This window comes from Hordeum vulgare, chromosome 4H, assembly GCF_904849725.1.
Source record: "Hordeum vulgare subsp. vulgare chromosome 4H, MorexV3_pseudomolecules_assembly, whole genome shotgun sequence".
In the NCBI taxonomy this organism is placed as follows: Eukaryota; Viridiplantae; Streptophyta; class Magnoliopsida; order Poales; family Poaceae; genus Hordeum; species Hordeum vulgare.
The window spans coordinates 10,930,740-10,951,726 of record NC_058521.1 but is presented as its reverse complement, the minus strand read 5'-3'; the positions used below and the strand labels follow the sequence as shown (position 1 = coordinate 10,951,726).

The 20,987-nt window shown below is 47.4% G+C and overlaps 2 protein-coding genes across 2 annotated transcripts; both read right to left on the bottom strand.

Annotated features, from left to right (window-relative positions):
• Window positions 1-7,744: 7,744 nt before the first annotated feature.
• LOC123451016 (beta-glucuronosyltransferase GlcAT14B-like) lies at window positions 7,745-11,391 on the bottom strand. The gene is made up of 4 exons (XM_045128033.1): window positions 10,690-11,391; window positions 10,520-10,595; window positions 10,321-10,436; window positions 7,745-8,721 (listed from the first exon to the last, which is right to left on the bottom strand). The coding sequence occupies exons 1-4, from the start codon at window positions 11,303-11,305 to the stop codon at window positions 8,123-8,125; spliced, it is 1,407 nt and encodes a 468-aa protein (XP_044983968.1). The 5' UTR covers window positions 11,306-11,391; the 3' UTR covers window positions 7,745-8,122.
• A 737-nt stretch (window positions 11,392-12,128) lies between these two features.
• Window positions 12,129-17,988, bottom strand: LOC123447221 (HIPL1 protein-like). Its single transcript, XM_045123804.1, is given in 8 exon segments — window positions 12,129-12,895; window positions 12,974-13,215; window positions 13,967-14,145; window positions 14,917-15,133; window positions 15,315-16,106; window positions 17,434-17,594; window positions 17,693-17,718; window positions 17,720-17,988. Coding segments are annotated over 8 exon segments (2,256 nt in total). The 5' UTR covers window positions 17,968-17,988; the 3' UTR covers window positions 12,129-12,504.
• Window positions 17,989-20,987: the final 2,999 nt, after the last annotated feature.

The following is a 20,987-nucleotide window of genomic DNA, read 5'->3' as shown; positions in this document are numbered from 1 at the left end:
GACACAACAGGATAAGTCGGTGTTTTGAATGAATCAACATTATGAGATGAGCCAACATAACAGGTGACAAGATGAGCCAGCGATTACATAAGCTGGCCAGTGGCAAAACATATAGCGTGAGGGACTTGGCAATTTTTTCATGAATGAAAACAGTTTTCCCTAGAAAGACAAGAGCAGATGGACCTAATAAACATGGGAAAAGGAAAATAAATGCTCTAAAAGACTAGCGGAGAAGGCGAGGATGAAAAATTTACAGTACCTTATGAGACGATTACTGTGGATCTGCCAAAATGTATGAAGGCAATAAAGGCCAAACTACGTGTTATTTACGAGGGGTTACTGGATCTACGACTAAGGTCTCCGACGAAACCCTATGAACTCCAATGAGATAGAAGAACGGCGATGACCTAAAGAAAATTAATGGGGACTTACGAGGCTTCAAGCAGAGGAGAATGAGTGGCGGTTGTGCTCGAGAGAAGGACCGCATGCAAGGCAAATGAGCTCCAATGACGTTGGCACGGGTACGAACTCGCTCGCGACTGAAGAACGCCAATGGACTTGATGGTAGCTCTTGAGGCAAGAGGAAGAAGATGGTAAAAAATGAATCTCGTGCCCTCGATGTCTATTTATAAGGAAGGGGAACCCGAAGCGGCACGATGAAAAATGCGTTGTTGCAGTAATTCGTGGCTACGAAGACGCCTTGATTCCCGCACCTACCAGAAAAAGATTTGCCATGATGACACACCAACGCTAGGGGTAAGCAAGGTGATGTCATGATGGTGCCAGTTGAAAAAAGGCTAAGTCTCGAAGAAGAAGGAAATGACCCGACACAATATTTGTTGGAAATATGCCCTAGAGGCAATAATAAAATGGTTATTATCATATTTCCTTGTTCATGATAATCGTCTATTGTTCATGCTATAATTGTATTAACAGAAAACAGTAATACATGTGTGAATAAATAGATCACAAAGTGTCCCTAGCAAGCCTTTAGTTGGCTAGCCCGCTAGTCAATAGATGATCATGGTTTCCTGATCATGGGCATTAGATGTCATTGATAACGGGATCACATCATTGGGAGAATGATGTGATGGACAAGACCCAATCCTAAGCATAGCACTAGATCGTATTGTTCGTATGCTAAAGCTTTTCTAATGTCAAGTATCTTTTCCTTCGACCGTGAGATTGTGCAACTCCCGGATACCGTAGGAGTGCTTTGGGTGTATCAAACGTCACAACGTAACTGGGTGACTATAAAGGTGCACTACGGGTACCTCCGAAAGTGTCTGTTGGGTTGGTACGAATCGAGATCGGGATTTGTCACTCCGTGTGGCGGAGAGGTATCTCTGGGCCCACTCGGTAGAACATCATCATGAGCTCAATGTGACTAAGGAGTTAGTCACACGATGACATGCTACAGAACGAGTAAAGAGGCTTACCGGTAACGAGATTGAACAAGGTATTGGTATACCGATGATCGAATCTCGGGCAAGTTCTATACCGACAGACAAAGGGAATTGTATAAGGGATTGACTGAATCCTTAACATCGTGGTTCATCCGATGAGATCATTGTGGAGCAAGTGGGAGCCACCATGGGTATCCAGACCCCGCTGATGGTTATTGTCCAGAGAGGTGTCTCGGTCATGTCTGCCTGTCTCCCGAACCCGTAGGGTCTACACACTTAAGGTTCGGTGACGCTAGGGTTATAGGGAATTGTTATATGAGGTTACGAAAGTTGTTCGGAGTCCCGGATGAGATCCCGGACGTCACGAGGAGCTCCGGAATGGTCCGGAGGTAAAGATTGATATATAGGACGGATGGTTTCGGACACCGGAAGTGTTTCGGGAATCACCGGTAACGTACCGGGACCACCGGAGGTGGCCCCGGGGGTCCACCGAAGGGGGGGGGGCAACGGCACCGGGAGGTAAGGTGGGCCAAGTGGGGGAGGGAACCAGCCCCTAGGTGGGCTGGTGCGCCTCCCCACTCAGCCCAATGCGCACGGGAGGGGGAAGGGGGGTAAACCCTAGGCACAGGTGGGCCTTAGGCCCACCAGGTGGTGCGCCACCCCCTCCCACCCTGGCCGCCGCCCCCTTTCCCATCTGGTGGCTGCCGCACCACCTAGGGGGGAACCATAGGGGTGGCGCACCCCCTCCCCCTCCTCCTATAAATAGAGAGGGGTTTTGGCCCTTGGGAGACAGACTTCTCCCTCTCCCTCGGCGCAGCGCTGCCCTTCTTCCTCCTCCTCTCTGCCGGTGCTTGGCGAAGCCCTGCTGGGAGACCTCGTCTCTCCATCGACACCACAACGTTGTGCTGCTGGAGTTCTTCCCCAACCTCTCCCTCCTCCTTGTTGGATCAAGGTGCGGAAGACGTCACCGGGCTGCACGTGTGTTGAATGCGGAGGTGCCGTAGTTCGGCACTAGATCGGAATCGCTGCGAGTACGACTCCATCAACCGCGTTCTAGCAACGCTTCCGCTTAGCGATCTTCAAAGGTATGAAGATGCACTCACCCCTCTCTCGTTGCTGGTCTCTCCATAGGAAGATTTGAATATGCGTAGGAAAATTTTGAATTTATGCTACGTAACCCAACAGTGGCATCCGAGCCAGGTTTTCTATGCGTAGATTCTATGCACGAGTAGAACACAAAAGTTGTGGGCGATGATTTGTCAATTTGCTTGCCGCTACTAGTCTTATTCTTTTCCGGCGGTATTGTGGGATGAAGCGGCCCGGACCGACTTTACACGTACGCTTACGTGAGACTGGTTCCACCGACAGACATGCATACCGTGCATAAAGGTGGCTAGCGGGTGTCTGTCTCTCCTACTCTAGTCGGATTGGATTTGATGAAAAGGGTCCTTATGAAGGGTAAATAGCTTTGGCATATCATCGTTGTGGCTGTCACGTAGGTAAGAAGGCGTTCTTGCTAGAAACCCAAATCAGCCACGTAAAACTTGCAACAACAATTAGAGGACGTCTAACTTGTTTTTGCATGGTTTGACATGTGATGTGATATGGCCAAAGTTGTGATGTTGCATGTATGATGTATGAGATGATCATGTTATTGTAATAGGTTTCACGACTTGCATGTCGATGAGTATGACAACCGGCAGGAGCCATAGGAGTTGTCTTAATTTATTGTATGAGATGCAACGTCATGTGCTTACTACTTTTACTTCATTGCTAACGGTTAGCTATAGTAGTAGTGATAGTAGTAGTTGGCGTGACGACTTCACGGAGACACGATGATGGAGATCATGATGATGGAGATCATGGTGTCACGTCGGTGACGATGATGATCATGCGATGCCTGAAGATGGAGATCGAAAGAGCAAAGATGATAATGGTCATATCATGTCACTATATGATTGCATTGTGATGTTTATCATGTTTTACATCTTATTGCTTAGAACGACGGTAGCATAATAAGATGATCCCTCTTAAAATTTCGAGAACGTATTCCCCTAAGTGTGCACTGTTGTGAAGGTTCATTGTCTCGAAGCACCACGTGATGATCGGGTGTGATAGATTCTAACGTTCGCATACAACGGGTGTAAGCCAGATTTACACACGCGAAACACCTAGGTTGACTCGACGAGCTTAGCATGTACAGACATGACCTCGAATACAAGAGACCGAAAGGTCGAACATGAGTCGTATGATTGAATACGATCAGCATGAAGTTGCTCACCATGGTGACTAGTCCGTCTCACGTGATGATCGGACACGGGTTAGTCAACATGGATCATGTATCACTTAGATGACTAGAGGGATGTCGATTTAAGTGGGAGTTCATACTTAATTTGATTAAATGAACTTAATTGTCATGAACTTAGTCTAAAAGTTGTCTTTATAAATATTGTAGATGGCCAACGTCAACCTCAATTTCAACGCATTCCTAGAGAAAAACAAGCTCAAAGATGATGGTAGCAACTATGCGGACTGGGTTCGCAACTTGAAGCTCATCCTTGAAGCAGCTAAAAAGGCTTATGTCCTTGATGCGCCGCTAGGTGACCCTCCCGCTCCCGCAGCAGCCCAGGACATTCTGAACGTCTGGCAAACGCGGAGTGATGACTACTCTCTGGTTAGGTGTGGCATGTTATACAATTTAGAAACGGGGCTCCAAAGGCGTTTTGAGCAACACGAAGCATATGAGATGTTCCTTCCAGAAGCTGAAGCTAGTTTTTCAAGCTCATGCCCGTGTCGAGAGATATGAAATCTCCGACAAGTTCTTTAGCTGTAAGATGGAGGAGAACAGTTCTGTCAGTGAGCACATACTCAAAATGTCTGGGTTACACGGTCGTCTGACTTCACTTGGAGTCGAACTTCCGGATGATGCTATAATTGACAGAATCCTCCGGTCTCTCCCACCAAGCTACAAAGGCTTTGTGCTTAACTACAACATGCAAGGGATGGAAAAGACCATTCCCGAGTTGTACTCGATGCTCTAGTCTACAAAAGTAGAAATCAAGAAAGAGCATCAAGTGTTGATGGTCAACAAGACCACTAGTTTCAAGAAAGGCAAGGGTAAGAAGAACTTCAAGAAAGACGGCAAAGTTGTTACCGCGCCCGGTAAGCCAGATGCTGGGAAGAAGAAAAAGAATGGACCCAAGCCTGAGACTGAGTGCTTCTATTGCAAGGGAAAGGGTCACTGGAAGCGGAACTGCCCCAAATACTTAGCGGACAAGAAGGCCGGCAACGTTAAAGGTATATGTGATATACATGTTATAGATGTGTACCTTACCAGCGCTCGTAGTAGCTCGTGGGTATTTGATACCGGTGTTGTTGCTCACATTTGCAACTCAAAGCAGGAACTGCGGAATAAGCGGAGACTGGCCAAGGACGAGGTGACGATGCGCGTCGGGAATGGTTCAAAGGTCGATGTGATCGCCGTCGGCACGCTACCTCTACATCTACCCTCGGGATTAGTTTTAAACCTTAATAATTGTTATTGTTGGGTAACGTAGCATAAATTCAAAAAATTTCCTACGCATGTTCAGATCTTCCTATGGAGAGACCAGCAACGAGAGAGGGGTAAGAGCATCTTCATACCTTTGAAGATCGCTAAGCGGAAGCGTTGCTACAACGCGGTTGATGGAGTCGTACTCGCGGCGATTCCGATCTAATGCCGAACAACGACACCCCCGCGTTCAACACACGTGCAGCCCGGTGACGTCTCCCGCACCTTGATCCAGCAAGGAGGAGGGAGAGGTTGGGGAAGAAGTCCAGCAACACGACGGCGTGGTGTCGGTGGAGAGACGAGGTCTCCCGGCAGGGCTTCGCCAAGCGCCGGCGGAGAGGAGGAGGGAGAGGAGCACGGCTGTGCCGAGAGAGAGATGAAAACCGTGTGTCAAACAGCCCCGAACCCTCAACTATATATAGGGGAGAGGGAGGGGGCGCAGCCCTTAGGGTTCCCATCCCCAAGGGGTGCGGCAGCCCCAGATGGGAGAGGGGGCGGCGGCCAGGGCAGGGAGGAGGGGTGGCCCACCCCTCTGGTGGGCCTTAGGCCCACCTATGCTAGGGTTCCCCCCTTCCCCCTTTCTCTGGTGCGCATGGGCTGGGTGGGGGGCGCACCAGCCCACCTAGGGGCTGGTTCCCTTCCCCACTTAGCCCATATAGCCTCCCGGGGTCGTTGCCCCCCTTCGGTGGTCCCCCGGGACCACCTCCGGTGGTCCCGGTGGTCCCGGTACATTACCGGTGACGCCCGAAACACTTCCGGTGTCCAAAACCATCCGTCCTATATATCAATCTTTACCTCCGGACCATTCCGGAGCTCCTCGTGACGTCCGGGATCACATCCGGGACTCCGAAAAACTTTCGGTAACCTCGTACAACAATTCCCTATAACCCTAACGTCATCGAACCTTAAGTGTGTAGACCCTATGGGTTCGGGAGACAGGCAGACATGACCGAGACACCTCTCTGGCCAATAACCATCAGCGGGGTCTGGATACCCATGGTGGCTCCCACTAGCTCCACGATGATCTCATCGGATGAACCACGATGTCAAGGATTCAATCAATCCCGTATACGATTCCCTTTGTCTGTCGGTATAGAACTCGCCCGAGATTCGATCGTCGGTATACCTATACCTTGTTCAATCTCGTTACCGGTAAGTCTCTTTACTCGTTCCGTAGCACGTCATCGTGTGACTAACTCCTTAGTCACATTGAGCTCATGATGATGTTCTACCGAGTGGGCCCAGAGATACCTCTCCGTCACACGGAGTGACAAATCCCGATCTTGATTCGTACCAACCTAACAGACACTTTCGGAGGTACCCGTAGTGCACCTTTATGGTCACCCAGTTATGTTGTGACGTTTGATACACCCAAAGCACTCCTGCGGTATCCGGGAGTTGCACAATCTCACGGTCGAAGGAAAAGATACTTGACATTAGAAAAGCTTTAGCATACGAACAATACGATCTAGTGCTAGGCTTAGGATTGGGTCTTGTCCATCACATCATTCTCCCAATGATGTGATCCCGTTATCAATGACATCTAATGCCCATGATCAGGAAACCATGATCATCTATTGACTAACGAGCTAGCCAACTAGAGGCTTGCTAGGGACACATTGTGATCTATTTATTCACACATGTATTACTGTTTCCTGTTAATACAATTATAGCATGAACAATAGACGATTATCATGAACAGGGAAATATGATAATAACTATTTTATTATTGCCTCTAGGGCATATTTCCAACAGTTATTTAGTATCAGCTTTAAGCATGAACATTGTATCAGGGTCTTGCTTAATGCGAGACGGATACTCATTTAAGTCAGAGAATAATGGTTGTTCTATTTATATGAGTGATATGTTTTATGGTCATGCTCCGCTGGTGAATGGTTTATTCTTGATGAATCTCGATCGTGATGTTACACATATTCATAGTGTGAGTCACAAAAGATGTAAAGTTGATAATGATAGTCCCACATACTTGTGACACTGCTGCCTTGGTCATATCGACGTTAAGCGCATGATGAAGCTCCATACTGATGGACTATTAGAGTCTCTTGATTTTGAATCATTTGACACATGCGAACCGTGCCTCATGGGCAAGATGATTAAGACTCCATTCTCAGGAATAATGAAGAGAGCAACCGACTTATTGGAAATAATACATACTGATGTGTGTGGTCCAATGAACGTTGAAGCTCGCGGTGGCTATCGTTATGTTCTCACTCTCACCGATGATTTGAGTAGGTATGGGTATATCTACTTGATGAAACACAAATCTGAGACATTTGAAAAGTTCAAGGAATTTCAGAGTGAGGTCGAGAATCAACGTGACAGAAAAATCAAGTGTCTACGATCTGATCGTAGAGGAGAATATTTGAGTCACGAGTTTGGCACACACCTAAGGAAGTGTGGAATCGTTTCACAACTGACGCCGCCTGGCACACCGCAACGCAACGGAGTGTCTGAATGTCGTAATCGCACCTTATTAGATATGGTACGATCTATGATGTCTCTTACCGACTTACCGCTATCATTTTGGGGATACGCATTAGAAACTGCAGCATTCACTTTAAATAGGGCATCGTCTAAATCCGTTGAGACGACACCGTATGAACTATGGTTTGGCAAGAAACCTAAGTTGTCGTTTCTTAAAGTTTGGGGCTGCGATGCTTATGTGAAGAAACTTCAACCAGAAAAGCTCGAACCCAAAGCGGAGAAATGCGTATTCATAGGATACCCAAGGAAACTATTGGGTATACCTTCTATCTTAGATCCGAAGGTAAAACCTTTATTGCCGAGAACGGATCCTTTATAGAGAAAGAGTTTCTCTCAAAAAAAGTAAATCGGAGGAAGGTAGAACTTGATGAGGTAATTACACCCTCTCTTGAACAGGATAGTAGTCCAGCACGGGAAGTTGTTCCCGTACACCAACTGTATTAGCACAGCGCCTACACCCCCGCTGCGCTGCATGCATGGCCCTCGATCCAATCAGGCTAGCTAGAAGCCTAGGGCACGTACGTACGCCTTCCAGCCGATGTCGCTGGTGTGATTCAGGTCGCGCGGCAGCTCCGACAACATGCACCTCCACCAGAACTTGGCATCCATCATACGTACATTGCATCCATCCTGCCGGAAAGAATGGATTGGAGCCATCGCTTCAGTGATGTTCTTCTACTACCACTTTCTTTGAGGGAATATCTTCTTCTACTTTCTTTGAGGGAGTATGTTCTTCTACTACTGCTACTTTGCACTGCTTCGGCCGGAAGTTGTCCTCCGACAGGAGCGACGTAACGAGCCGCTTCAGCCGCGCGGCCCCCGGCCCAGGCCGCACGTCCGCCGGGTTCCCCACAACCGCGCACGGGTCGCCGCCGGTGCGGTTGGCAACGGCGCACCAGCCGCCCGGGGCGAGCATGCCGGGGGGGCGGGAGAGGAGGTCGGCGTCGATCCTGTCGAGCACCGGGTCGTCCCGGCGGAACTTGCGGGCGAAGGGGGCGGCGCTGGCGAGCATGCCGTCCCAGTCGGCGAGGGTGAGCAGGTGCGGGTGCTGCATGGGCGGGTTGTCCCAGGCGATGTAGTGCATGTCGTGGTTGACGGTGGTGTTGCGGAACTCGTCGGCGTTGCAGGCCACGGTGTGGAAGTAGCCCTCCGGGGACGAGATGAAGTTGGCGTAGTACATGAGCACCGTGCGCGGCAGGTTGTCCCACCCCCAGATCAGGTACTCCACGAACGGCCTCGATAGCACCATCCACGCAGAGCCTGCCACACAGCAAGCACATCCATCCTTAATCAAAATTAACTTTTTGAGAACTAAAAGATTAAAAATAGAGTAGTTGCTGTTGTCAAGCTGTTCTTGTTGTTTTCGTGCTTGGTTGTGCATGGCCGGCCATCTAGATGTTCTGCCGTAGTAATGTACTCCCTCCGTTCCTTAATATAAGACCTTTTAGAGATTTTACTATAGACTAGATACGGAGCAAAATGAGTGAATCTACATCCTAAAATATGACTACATACATCTGTATGTAAGTTTATAGTGGAATCTCTAAAAGGTCTTATATTTAGGAACGGATCGAGGAAGTAGTATATACTCCTTCTATCTAGTGTATAAAATATAAAATAATACTAGTGTTAAAGATAGAGTAGTTCTCTCCGATTATAATTAATTAGATACAGAAGGAATAATATAGTATAAAATATAAAATTGTACTAGTGTCTAGCGGACTAGCGCGCGGTACTCCCTTTGTCCATATTTACAATCATCTTTGAACATTAGTTTCGTCAACAAAACATATGTTATATTCCCTCCATCTTAAATTATTTGTTATAAAAATAAATAAAATAAATGTATCTAAAATTGTAATACATTTAGATACATTTATTTCCATGACAAGTAATTTCAAACAGAGAAATATCTCGTAAAGAATATGCCGCTTGTACTTGATCCTTTCATTCACACATGTTTTGAATATATCAACATGAATGACATACAAACTAAAATGCGTTTATATAGGTTTGAATCAGAAAAAGGTTGTAATAGTGAACAGAGGGAGTAGCTAATTTCCAACCAAGTACATAATTGACTAGTACTCTCTATGTCTTAAAATAAGTGACGTAAATTTAATACTAAGTAAACATAAATAAATTTCATATTAAAGCAGCAACACTTGGATCGAAGGGAGCATGACATATACTTTGACATATTGTATATGAAATGTATGATTAAAATCGGATCATGCAAAACGAGGAGACCACGTAATAAGGGACGGTGGGAGTATCATATCATTTTAAGACATGCAGCGCACCGGCCATGTTTTTTGACCACGTCGTATGTAGCCAATGTGCGAGCCACGAATGGAACGATGATATATATTGCAAAGAGACAATTCCTCTCCCTGGGAAATGTCGTGACCGACAGTACAAGCTGGCCATTAGACCCTACTAAATTGATTGGTAGCAGTAGCACACACACGGGCATGCTTAAGGGGACAGATCAAGGATAGGTACGGCCGTGTCACACATGCACAAACGGCGACAAACACCATAGAACACAACTAAATATCCCAAAAAGTACCAGCTCAAAAAAGATCCAAATTATTAATACTACGTACTCAACGGAAACGACATTTGCTACGTGCCTATGAAAGCCGAGGACATGGTCATGGTTCTAGGGAGAAAACGTGGCGTCCACCCACATTGCCGGCTCGGTTTTGTAGAGGTGCTGTTTATAGGGATAAAAATGTCTGTACGAGCGTATGTGTCTATGTACGAACGTCTGCATCTGTATCGTATCGTGTTAAGAAAATGAGTTAACTGCAGCAGCAAGGCAAGGCAAGGCAAGGCAAAAGCAGACGTATGTACCGGTGAAGAGCTTGAAGGCGGTGGGCAGCTCCCGCTTCTGGGGTATCCAGAAGAGGTCGCCCTTCTTCTTCATGTAGAGCGCCGGGTCGATGATCACCGGCATCGCCCTCGCAAACCTGCCATGCATGAAAACCACGACGGACTTTAGAAACTCGTAACAAAAGTTGCACCGGCCCTCCAGTCAAGCTGGAGCACGTACGCCTTCCAGCCGATGTCGCTGGTGTGGTCGAGGAAGTTGAGGTCGCGCGGCAGCTCCGAGAACACCTCCATCATATCTGCGCGCGGCACGCACACAACATATACGAGATCATGTCATGTCATGTGGATTGATCGAGCATGCATGCATGCACGGCGATGGAGGGTACGCACCGTCCTGCGTGACGAGCGGGTAGTCGGAGGCGGAGAGGTTGATGAACCAGTCCCAGTCGGCGCCGCGCCCCCGGCCCTCGCCCCAGAGGAAGGCGGCGGCGGCGTGCAGCGTGGTGGTCACCATGGTGGGGCCGCGGTAGGTGACGAGGTTGGCCTTCTCCACCACCCGCACGTTGCGCGCCGCCGCGAGCACCGGGTGGGACGCCACGAACGCGGCGAGGTCCGCGCGGTCCGAGTCGGGGGCCTCCGCGTCCAGGTGCAGGATGTAGTGGTTCCTCGGGTGGTAGAGCGCGAGCAGGCACCGGCGCAGCATCCCGGCGTCCCCCGCCGAGCCGGAGATCAGGTACGCGAAGCGCGGCGGCGAGGGGGCCGCCGGCGGCGCACGGGCCTGCGCCGAGAGCGCCGGGTCGACGAAGAGCGGGAGCTGAGAGCGCCGGGAGGCGGAGGCGGAGGCGGGGCCGGTGTTGGGGGAGAGGAGGAGCGAGGCGGAGGGGAAGGGGACCGGGGAGGCGACGAGGATGAAGAGCGCGAAGAGGCCTCCGGCGGAGACGGAGAGCAGCCAGCGCAGGACGGAGGGGCCGGCGGCGTGGTCCATGGAGGAGGAGGACGACGACATCAACGATTCAACATGGGCATGAGTGTGGTCGATGGAGCCGAGGGACGGCTCGTGCTTATTTATATAGGGTGGGATTGGTCAATGGCATCATGGAGGAGAGCGTGGGAGAGCACCAAGGGATGACGAAGCAATCATGCATGGCGGGAGAGGAGACGAACCCTACATGCAGATGCAGTTAGTGTGGGCTATACGTGTGACAGCACTAATCTCAAAGCCAATGATTAGACGATGCCGCGGCGACTAGTCGGTCATGGCCGCCATCACTCCGCCGGCCGGCGATGGTCCGTCTCTCGCCGAGGACGTACCCACCGAAAAATAATGGCATCCGATGGCGATGATTAGTAGAATCAGAGTATGAAAATGCTAGACATACAAAGAGTTACATAAGGTTACACGTTGACGATCGTTTGGTTCGATTCCGCTTGCTTTGGTTCGTGCATGCGATGCGCCGACGATGACGAGATGGGAGCGATGGAGCAGGCCAAGAGGAGATTTCCGCCCAACAAAGTTGGATTGGATTCCATTCTGTGTCGGTTCCCAACACGTCCGCACGATGGCTGCAGCAAGCCGAGGATCAGGAGCCAACCGCAGAATCGAAGGTGGCATTCGGTTGTTAGTTGAACCATCGATTCCCCTACAGCAGGCAAGACAAAGAGCCTACAGCAATCCAAACCAATCCAAGAGCTTCCTCCCGTCTCCTCTGAACCGTTGGCAGGCAGACCCAATTAAATTAGCATAAGAGAAATTCATTCAAGCCCGGACGGCGACGGGCTAGCCGAACACGAGCACTGCAGTCTGCTGCAGCAGCAGCTTCACAACACAAGAAACAAAGCCGGCCTGGACCCAACACATTCATTCATTCGCACCACGATAGAGATGCCAAACTTTACAAAAGAAACACAGAGTTGCAGTTAAGCAAATTAATGTGGGCCTTGGTCCGAAAATCCATAGCCGATCACCTAGAAAACTTGTGAATTTTTTGTTTTTAAACTCCTTTACTATTTTCTTTTCAATTTTACTGTCCATCCACGGGCGCTGTCCTCGTCGTCACTTTCGTGATGAACTGTCGCACCAATCCTACATTAAGGGGGCTCAGCAGGGAGAGGATTGTACCATGAGAGAAGCACGGAGGTCAACCCGCTTCAAATATGGAACAGCACAACCAAAATAAATACTGCAATTTTACACACGCATGGAGCTCAAAAGTACAGCGAATATACAACGGAGGCCAAGGCTACAGCCATCAACTTCCCTTCTCGCGTCACCGAGGCTAGGGACGATGAAGGGCCCGAAGGCGGCTCCGTCGTCGTTGCCGGCTTCTCGGTGGCGCAGGCGAAGCCGCACAGGCTGGGCCGGACGACCCGGTAGACGCCTTTGCTGGCCAGGACGAGAACGTCCTTGCGGTTGTCCTCGCCGAAGGAGAATATGTAGCCCAACGACGGGAGAGGGCCTCCGTCGGTGGTCTCGCAGGGTATCGGGGAGTTCTTGGAGCAGCTGAACGGCGTCAGGGTGGAGGTGTAGTTCCCGCTGCTCGGTGGGGCCTCCGAGCCGGTCCACATCGCCGATGCGTAGAGATCGGCGTAAATGTACCTGAGATCATCGAATCATGTGCAGTGGGTTAGAGAGGTTGTAGGAACGCTTTCAAAAACAGTGTTAGGACAAGTGTACCTTCCATATAAGCAGGGATCCGTAGACCCACGGTAGACATATCCACCTGTAATTGATGCAGACCCAACGTTCTTGTTCACAGTAGAATGGTTGTAGCCCATGGCTGGGAAGATGGCATTTATGGAACTAAGTGATGTGTTCCCTCCGGGTGTCCACTCCGGATGATAGACGTATGGGCCCTCGTATGCGCGCCATCCGTAGTTTCCGCCCTTGGAGATCAAATCTACCTCCTCGTACGCGTCCTGTGTGTGTGCCCCGTAAGAAAACATTGGAGTTAGACAGACAGACAGACATGCAGACCAAATGCAATTTCTGACCAAGGCCAACCTAGGAAATTATGGTTTGTTCAGAGGTTTGTACTGAGCCAGCAATGAGAAATGGATTGAATTTACTATTGACAGTAAAAAAAACAGCCGATGGATCAAAATCGTTCTACTACTTTCAGCAATATGGTGGCATACTGGCATATGGGGGAAACATTCTTTACACAAAACAAACTACGAAAACGAAGCTTCGCAAAATATGAGAATTCTAAGAGGTTTAAAGAAGTTTTTATGTCGACCCAGAAGTATGTCCCATGATAAAGGCCGAAACATGTGTATGCTGAGCAGGGAATGCTAAAATTATAAATATTGGAAGCACATGAAACTGTCGAACTCTTGTGCAGTAAATGGCGGCTTATTGATCATGTGTCTGATAGTCATACGATAATATTCAGTCAAAGTACCGAAGAAATGAATGCAATATAAATCTGAAATAATACAAATTCGTGACCGTGCCGTCTACTCCATCCGTCCGGAAATACTTGTCCGTGGAATGGATGTGTCTAGATGTATTTTAATTCTACATACATTAATTTTTATCCATTTTTGCAACAAGTAATTCCGGACGGAGGGAGTAGTAGAATTCAGCTTTAACTACATGCTACATTAATCAAAACTGAGCAGCGAGCAAGTTAAATCTGAAGTGTTGCCAGTAGTCTTCACGACGTACCTGCCCAACATCTGCACAGTAAAAGTAGGAAGGCCTCTCAGAATCAAAACTGCATCTCCATGGGTTTCTAAACCCCAAGGCCCAAATCTCTGGTTGTAAGTCACTGTCTTGAGCAAATGGATTGTCCTTTGGAATTGAATAGTTACCCCACAAGCTCTGGTTACCGATTAGCTTCTGGCCTGAAAACAACATATTTGAAGGGTTTAGGAGAGAAAAAAACATATCCAAAGTTCAATCTTTGACGTGTCGTTAACTACCCATGCTAATGTGCTCTTCATCTATAGCATTTCTGAAACATCAGCGTTCATCTGATAAAATAACTTCAACTAACAGCTGAAAACAACCGATTAGCTTCCAAGTAGGAAAAATTCCCACCAGTGTTAAATTGGTAATTACTTTGTGAGATTTAGTATAAGAATCACAACCACCCAAACATACCAAACATCAGCTCACAATGGTGGAGTTTTATAATAAGACGGTGGGCTTCTATCATGTTGGGCCTTCGTTTAACTTATTTTCTTATCTTCACTCTCACTTTGACTCGTTGACCAAGGTTAGTTGCTAGGATTTTCTTTGACTTGGCTGGATTCTGATAATTTGCCGCATAGATGCCATGTGTGGGGCCAAGTGGGACCCCCTGGGTTGAAGGATTAACTATTCCGACAGCACATATGTTCCTGTATTTTGTTTGTATGCTGTTCATTTAGCATCGTTGCTAATACCATGCTAAGATAACACCATTCATTAAAAAGAATAACAACACATCCACAATTTAAGATTTCAAATTATTTCCTGAAATGATAAATTGTACAGTTGATAAATATATCAATAAGCCTTAATCAAATACCATGGTAGTGAACAACACACAGAACTTTTTTATGAGATGGAGTCAACAGGATGCAAATATGACAGCAAAGAAAATAAGATCCTTATTTCAAGTGCAAACTTACTTTGCACGTTGTCGATGTCAAGCCTCATTATTTTTCCTAAAAGAGATTTTTTGTTCTGAGAGAAATTGAAAGGATCGCCTTTGTTTCCACCATCCCCCATCATAAAGTACAGATACCCATCTGTAGGTCCGAAAAGTATTTGTCCTGCATGATGAGCTGTATACGGCAGCCCCATTGTAAATATCCTGCTAACCTCTGATGGATTAGCAGATGTGGCCTACAAAATAAAATAGCAATTAGAATGCTATTCAAATGTTAACTCTATGACATTCTTCTTTCGTTTCACAGACATGCTGCATTGTGAGCTGGGGAATGAGAAACTATCAACAACGAAATTAGGATTAAGCAAAGAACATTGATATCAAGATTTGCGTAGAAGTGGGTATCCAAATGCGTACCGCAGAAACATTTGATGATGAGACTTTTGCGGAATACTCTGAAACAACGACTTGATATTGGCATGGCTGCGCACCATTATCGGTGCCTAGCTTTGAAGGGTCACAGCCAACATCAGAGTTACATGAACATCTACCAGCACAGTTAGGCGATTGAGTTCTATCACAGTTATAGGAAACAAAGAGGCGCCCATTGGTAGCAAACTTTGGATGAAATGCTATGCCCATGAGCCCAAACTCGGAATCCAAATGCACTTCGTCGGTCAGATCAAGGAACGGGTTCGCCTCGTCGAACTGCAGAGTGCCTCCAGACCCTTGTTCTGGGACATCTGCCAACCATATCTTCCCTGCTTGGTTAGACAAGAAAACTCTGTTGGATCCATCAGGGTGAGGGGCCATGTTCAGGTATGACCCGTTGCCGATTCTCTCGAGGCACACCCCTTTAGGGGAGGGTGATGGATCAGTGTTGTTGAACGAAACTGCATCTCCACTAAAGCATACCGAGTCGCCATCAGATGAGCCACCAAATGATGTGCAGAAGTCATTTTCTGACTGCCAGACACCTGTGAGCTTTGACGCAGAACTAGGCAGGCTTCCACTTCCTTGCAAGGAAGGTTGAAAAGGAGAGTTCGATATTGTCACATCTTTGCAGGTTTCCCAGACTAGTTTGCAGTAATCCTGCGTGGAATCTTTTGATTGAGCAGAACTTCCGGAAGAGGTGTAGTTGCACAGAAGTGGAACCATCCGAATCTTTGAGCTTGAGTTGAACAACTCAGCTGAAAACGGACTACATTTCTGAAATAAAATTAAAAGCTAGTTAATGCTAGTAATATCTAAGGAAATAACAGACTAACAGTAAACATGAAGAAGAAGAAGAAGAATCCCAGCCTGGTGATAACCAGATTTCTTGGTCACCACTAGTTGCCAACAAATCATCCGAGAAAGGGCAAATTTGAATCTGCTACGTGTTTTGGAAACCTGGTGTGTATCTAGATTTTTCCTCTGAACTTGTGTGCTTTCATTAAAAATCATTTGAATTTAAAATTGTCCCCCAATTGAACGACAAACAGTGGTAATTCTTAAAAAGCCCACATCATGTTCAGACATGTTTACAACACATAATATGTACCAGCTCAGTTCCAGAACAGAAAAATGGCTTCACTCAAGTTTCTTTCTAAGAACAGAGATTCCATCCAGAAACACAGAAAATATAATATGGTCATTAGCAAGTAACTAGATAGTGTGCCCCCCAGTATTTGACTTCTTTTTTGAACCGTGATAATCCCCTTTCCATTACTGGTCATAATTGAAATACATCGGACCAACACAAGAGTTTATCATGAAGCGGGAACGGGAAAAAGTGATTTCGGCACTGTTAGGAAACCCACTGAGCATGCCCGCAGCAGCATTAGACGAAAAACTATCCTGACAGAGCTCCAAGCGTCTGGACTGTAAACTTAACTATCCTGACAGAGCTCCAAGCGTCTGGACTGTAAACTTGTGCATGGACATGCAACACTTCCCCCTCATGGCTTCGATATTTCTTACTAGAATATATAGCTTTTCTTCTGTGAGTCCTGGTAATAACTACAGAAGACAACATATAGCACAGCCTGATATTTCTACTTGTAATATGAGTGGCCGGTCAACACAAGCAGCGTACCATTCAATATTAAATAAACGCAGGTTTCGGCTCAGCAAAAGGTCTTTCGTTTAGAGTCCAGCCCCAGATCAGCCCCCCCTCAGGCAAAACATCGAGCACGTAGGGCCTGTTTGGTTCATGACTAACTTTGCCACAACTAACCTTAGGCAAAGTGTGGCTGCCACAAAAAGTGTGGCTAACAAAATGTACACCACAAGTGTGACAAGATTTGACAAAAAATTAAGTGTATGACATGTGGACCATATAACTAGAAAAGTGTGGCAAGCCACAAGTGTGGCAATGAACCAAACACATGCCTAAGGTATTATGGCATAACTAAGGTTAGGCGTGGCAACTTTAGGCTGAGAACCAAACAGCCCCGTAGTGTGCAACTCGATAAAAACACATGCTGGTTGCAACGGCGGGACAAACGGGCCGTATCTCGTTGCTGGGGAGGAAGAAGAAGATGGCAACCCGTACCGCGCAGAGGACGGACTTGACGACGGCGGCGCAGGCGGCGTCGGAGACGCTCATGGCCTCGAACCGCTTCTTGAGCGCGGCGTCGGCGGCGGCGTCGCAGCAGCTGCTCCCGCTGTAGGCGCAGAAGCCCAGCGTCGTCCCGTTCAGCGGCGCCGGCGCCCCTGCGAGCAGCGGCAGAAGACAGATCGGATCGCACTCGCACCAGCGTCCACGCAACGCGGACAAAAACCAAGAAACATAAGCTGGGTGCTCTGCTCACTGGAGTCGGTGCAGAGCGGGAGGGCGTGGAGGAGCCACGGCCGCTGCCACTGCCACTGCCACGAGAGGCAGCACAGGAGGAGGAGTAGGAGGGGAGGGAGGGAGCGTGGCCGACGCATCGTGGGACGACGTCCGGTTCTTGGCCTCGGATGTCGCGCGCGGGCACGGGCATGGTGGCGTAGCGGCGAGGCGAGGTGCGGCCAGATTTATTGGGGGTGCAGGTGGGGTGATGGAGACTCGGGGAGTGGGAGGAGGGAGGGAGAAGGAAGGCGGCATGTGAGAGTTGACCAACTTGGCTTTGAATAATGGCGCCGGCAGGACATCTGTCGGCTGGCTTCGTTTTTATACCGGGAGCAGGAACCTCGCCGTGCCTTGTTTTAGACCTCACTGATTGACAAGAAGATCGCACACCTCACCTGCGCTCACCAATCGGTTGCCGGAGTGAGACGTGGCCGTGTGTACGGGTGTGAGAATCGGTCACCATTCTTCGTAATGGCACTTTTAGTGTCAAGATCAATGATGAACTTGGTCATATGTTCAAAGTGCCAAGGGGGTCCGGCAATGGATCCTTTCTCTTCATTCTTGTTTAACATGTCCGCTTGAGTGTCTTACCAAGATGGTGTTAGCTGCCCAACGAAACAATTTGTTTCAAGGGCTGGCCCTAGATTTAATTGATAGGGGTGTGGGGATACTCCAATATGCGGATGATACTGTTATTTGCTTTTTCCATGATAGTGAAAAAGCTCTAAATATCAAGATCCTCCTTTACTTGTTTGAACTTATGTCAGGATTAAAAAATAACTTTGACAAAAGTGAAGTGTTCACTATTGGGGGTGATAACAATATTGATCAACTGTATGCTGATATGTTTGGCTATCAAGTGGGCAAGCTTCTTATGAAGTACCTGCGAGTTTCGGTGACATATGAAAATCTTAAAACTATTGACTGGGATTTTCTTGATGAGAAACTGCTTAGACGTTTAGTAGCTTGGATAGGGTATTCAGCCTCTTCTCGTGCTAGAGCTACCCTTCTAGACTCTAGTTTAGATGGTATTCCGTCATTTTTCATGTCCATGTTCTTGTTGAATAAGACTTTTGTTGAAAAGATGAACACACATCGTAGACGGTTCTTTTGGAGGAAGGGCAAGAAAAAACATGTGTATCATATGGTTAAGTGGACCAAGGTATGACGTTCGAATAAGATTCGGGGTCTTGGTATCAAAGACTTACATAAACAAAATGTTAGCTTGTTGGTTATGTGGTGGTGGAAACTTGAAGCTGGTGAGGGTCTATGGCAACAAATTATTGAAGCTAGATACTTGAAAAAGAAAACTGTTGCTAATGTTCAACCTCGGTTTAACGATTCTCCTTGCTGGAAAGTCATCATGAAAGTTAAGGACGTGTATATGGCTGGTACGGAGATTATTGTGAATGTTGGGAGCCTCACCAGGCTGTGGCATGAGCCCTGGTTTGGTAACAAACCATTAAAGGATAGTTGTCCTATGTTGTTCGATGTATGTGATAATCAGGATTGTAGCCTTGCAACATTGCTGGTAACAACTATGTAGTCAATTTTAGGCGCACCCTCTTTGGAGAGTTGGCTCAACAATGGAAAGAGATTGTTGGTAGTGCTCGGAACTCGGTGTTATCTGATTCCACTGACATGGTAGTTGGAAATTTACCCCTAACAAGTTGTTTTCTGTTAAGTCGGTTTACAGCTGGCTGGAAAAAGATCTTGTAGGACCTGATTATAAATGGGTTTGGAAGGCTAAAGTTCCTTTGAACATTAAAATCTTATTGTGGCAACTATTTCAAAACGTTGTTCTTACTAGAGATAATATGAGGAAGAGGAACTGGCCTGGAAACCCCTTATGTTCATTCTATCAGAATGTTCAAACGACGGTACACTTGTTTTTTGGTTGCACTTTTGCTCGCTCTGTTTGGGGGACTTTTGAGTTGGCTTTAGGTGCGACATGTTTTCCCCGATCCTTGTCGCAATCCTGGGCTTGGTTGTACAGATTCCTCCCTGGGCTTAGGAAGTTCTATATGATGATACTAGCTGCTTTATGCTCGAGTATATGGTGCACTCGAAACAAAGTTACTTTTTTGAAGTGTGTGGTTAGAAGTCCGTTGGAAGCTGTTTTCACTACTTGTTCTTTTTTGATTTTTACTGGTCAGGCTTCTGTAGGGGAGTGACAAGGCTCGAATGATGTATTTCCGTTAAACTTTGTTTTCATTTTGTTTTGGCACACGATTGACTTTCACAGACTCGAATGATGTATTTTTGTTAAGTGATTAATGGAAGGGGGTGTGAGCCTGGTTGGAAAAAAAATTTAGTTCAACTAGTGTAAGCAATTATAGAAGTTGGTCTCTTAAAATGTCTAATTATGATTTTTGTTTTCTTTGATCTTGTTCTCCTGGCCAAGAATGGAAAATCAATGTATTAAAATGTCTTTGATGGAATAAAAAATAGTGTTTCAATATCAAACAAAAGTATTTGTGCACAATAGAAAATAAACGCAGGTCGGCCACGTCGGCCACGAGGACGAAAATGCGTATGCACATTTAGCGCACGACCAATCCAAAAGTAAAGGAGGACGGACGAATCAATCCAAACGGACAAAAGACAGACAAAACACTACGCGTTGGGGTTGTTCTAAGCCTCTGATCGAGAGTGAGAGCACCGGATTGCTAAATCTTAGTCGACTCAGCCTCGATGTCATATGCGTGGGACCTTGTGAAGATCTGTATGATTTCTTTATAATTTTTAATTTTTAAGAGTCTCGGTTCACTGGGATTTAGCTACACCAGAAAAAGTATGGCGATTTGATCAAATGGCCTACCACGGTCTAGCTACAGGCTCTGGTTGTTGTTCGTTGGGGGAACGGCGGGCAAGGTTGACAACGCTGCGCACCACTTGCTACATAGCTACTACTTGCTCCGTCTCGTAACGTAAGACATTTTTTAATATTAATTAACATAGTGTTAAAAATGGTATTATAATGAACAAAGCTGATGCCTGATGGCCAACGGCAGTATGCAGAGCGCCTACCCCTTTGCACCATCACCGGTCATCGTCTCATGCATGCACAGCGCTCGTGAAAAGAGCTGACAACGGCCGCGCGCGTCGTCCTCGCCCCGCCGCTCCAGTTGGTTGCTGCTGTTGTGGACGTGCGCAAATTGGCAAAGCCACGGGCAAAGTAAAACCACGGCGCCGCTCTGACTTTAGAACGGCGGCGTCCCTCTGCTCCGGGTCGCCGTCGACGAGGAGAGGACACAATTCAACGGGTTGAGGTT

Excerpts from the sequence above, each read along its gene's own strand:
- LOC123451016 (XM_045128033.1), bottom strand. The coding sequence starts at position 11,305 with ATGTCGTCGTCCTCCTCCTCCATGGACCACGCCGCCGGCCCCTCCGTC. Across the intron at positions 10,596-10,689 it reads CCCGCTCGTCACGCAGGACG|ATATGATGGAGGTGTTCTCG; the intron begins GTGCGTACCCTC and ends TGCCGCGCGCAG. Across the intron at positions 8,722-10,320 it reads CGCCTTCAAGCTCTTCACCG|GCTCTGCGTGGATGGTGCTA; the intron begins GTACATACGTCT and ends GCTGTGTGGCAG.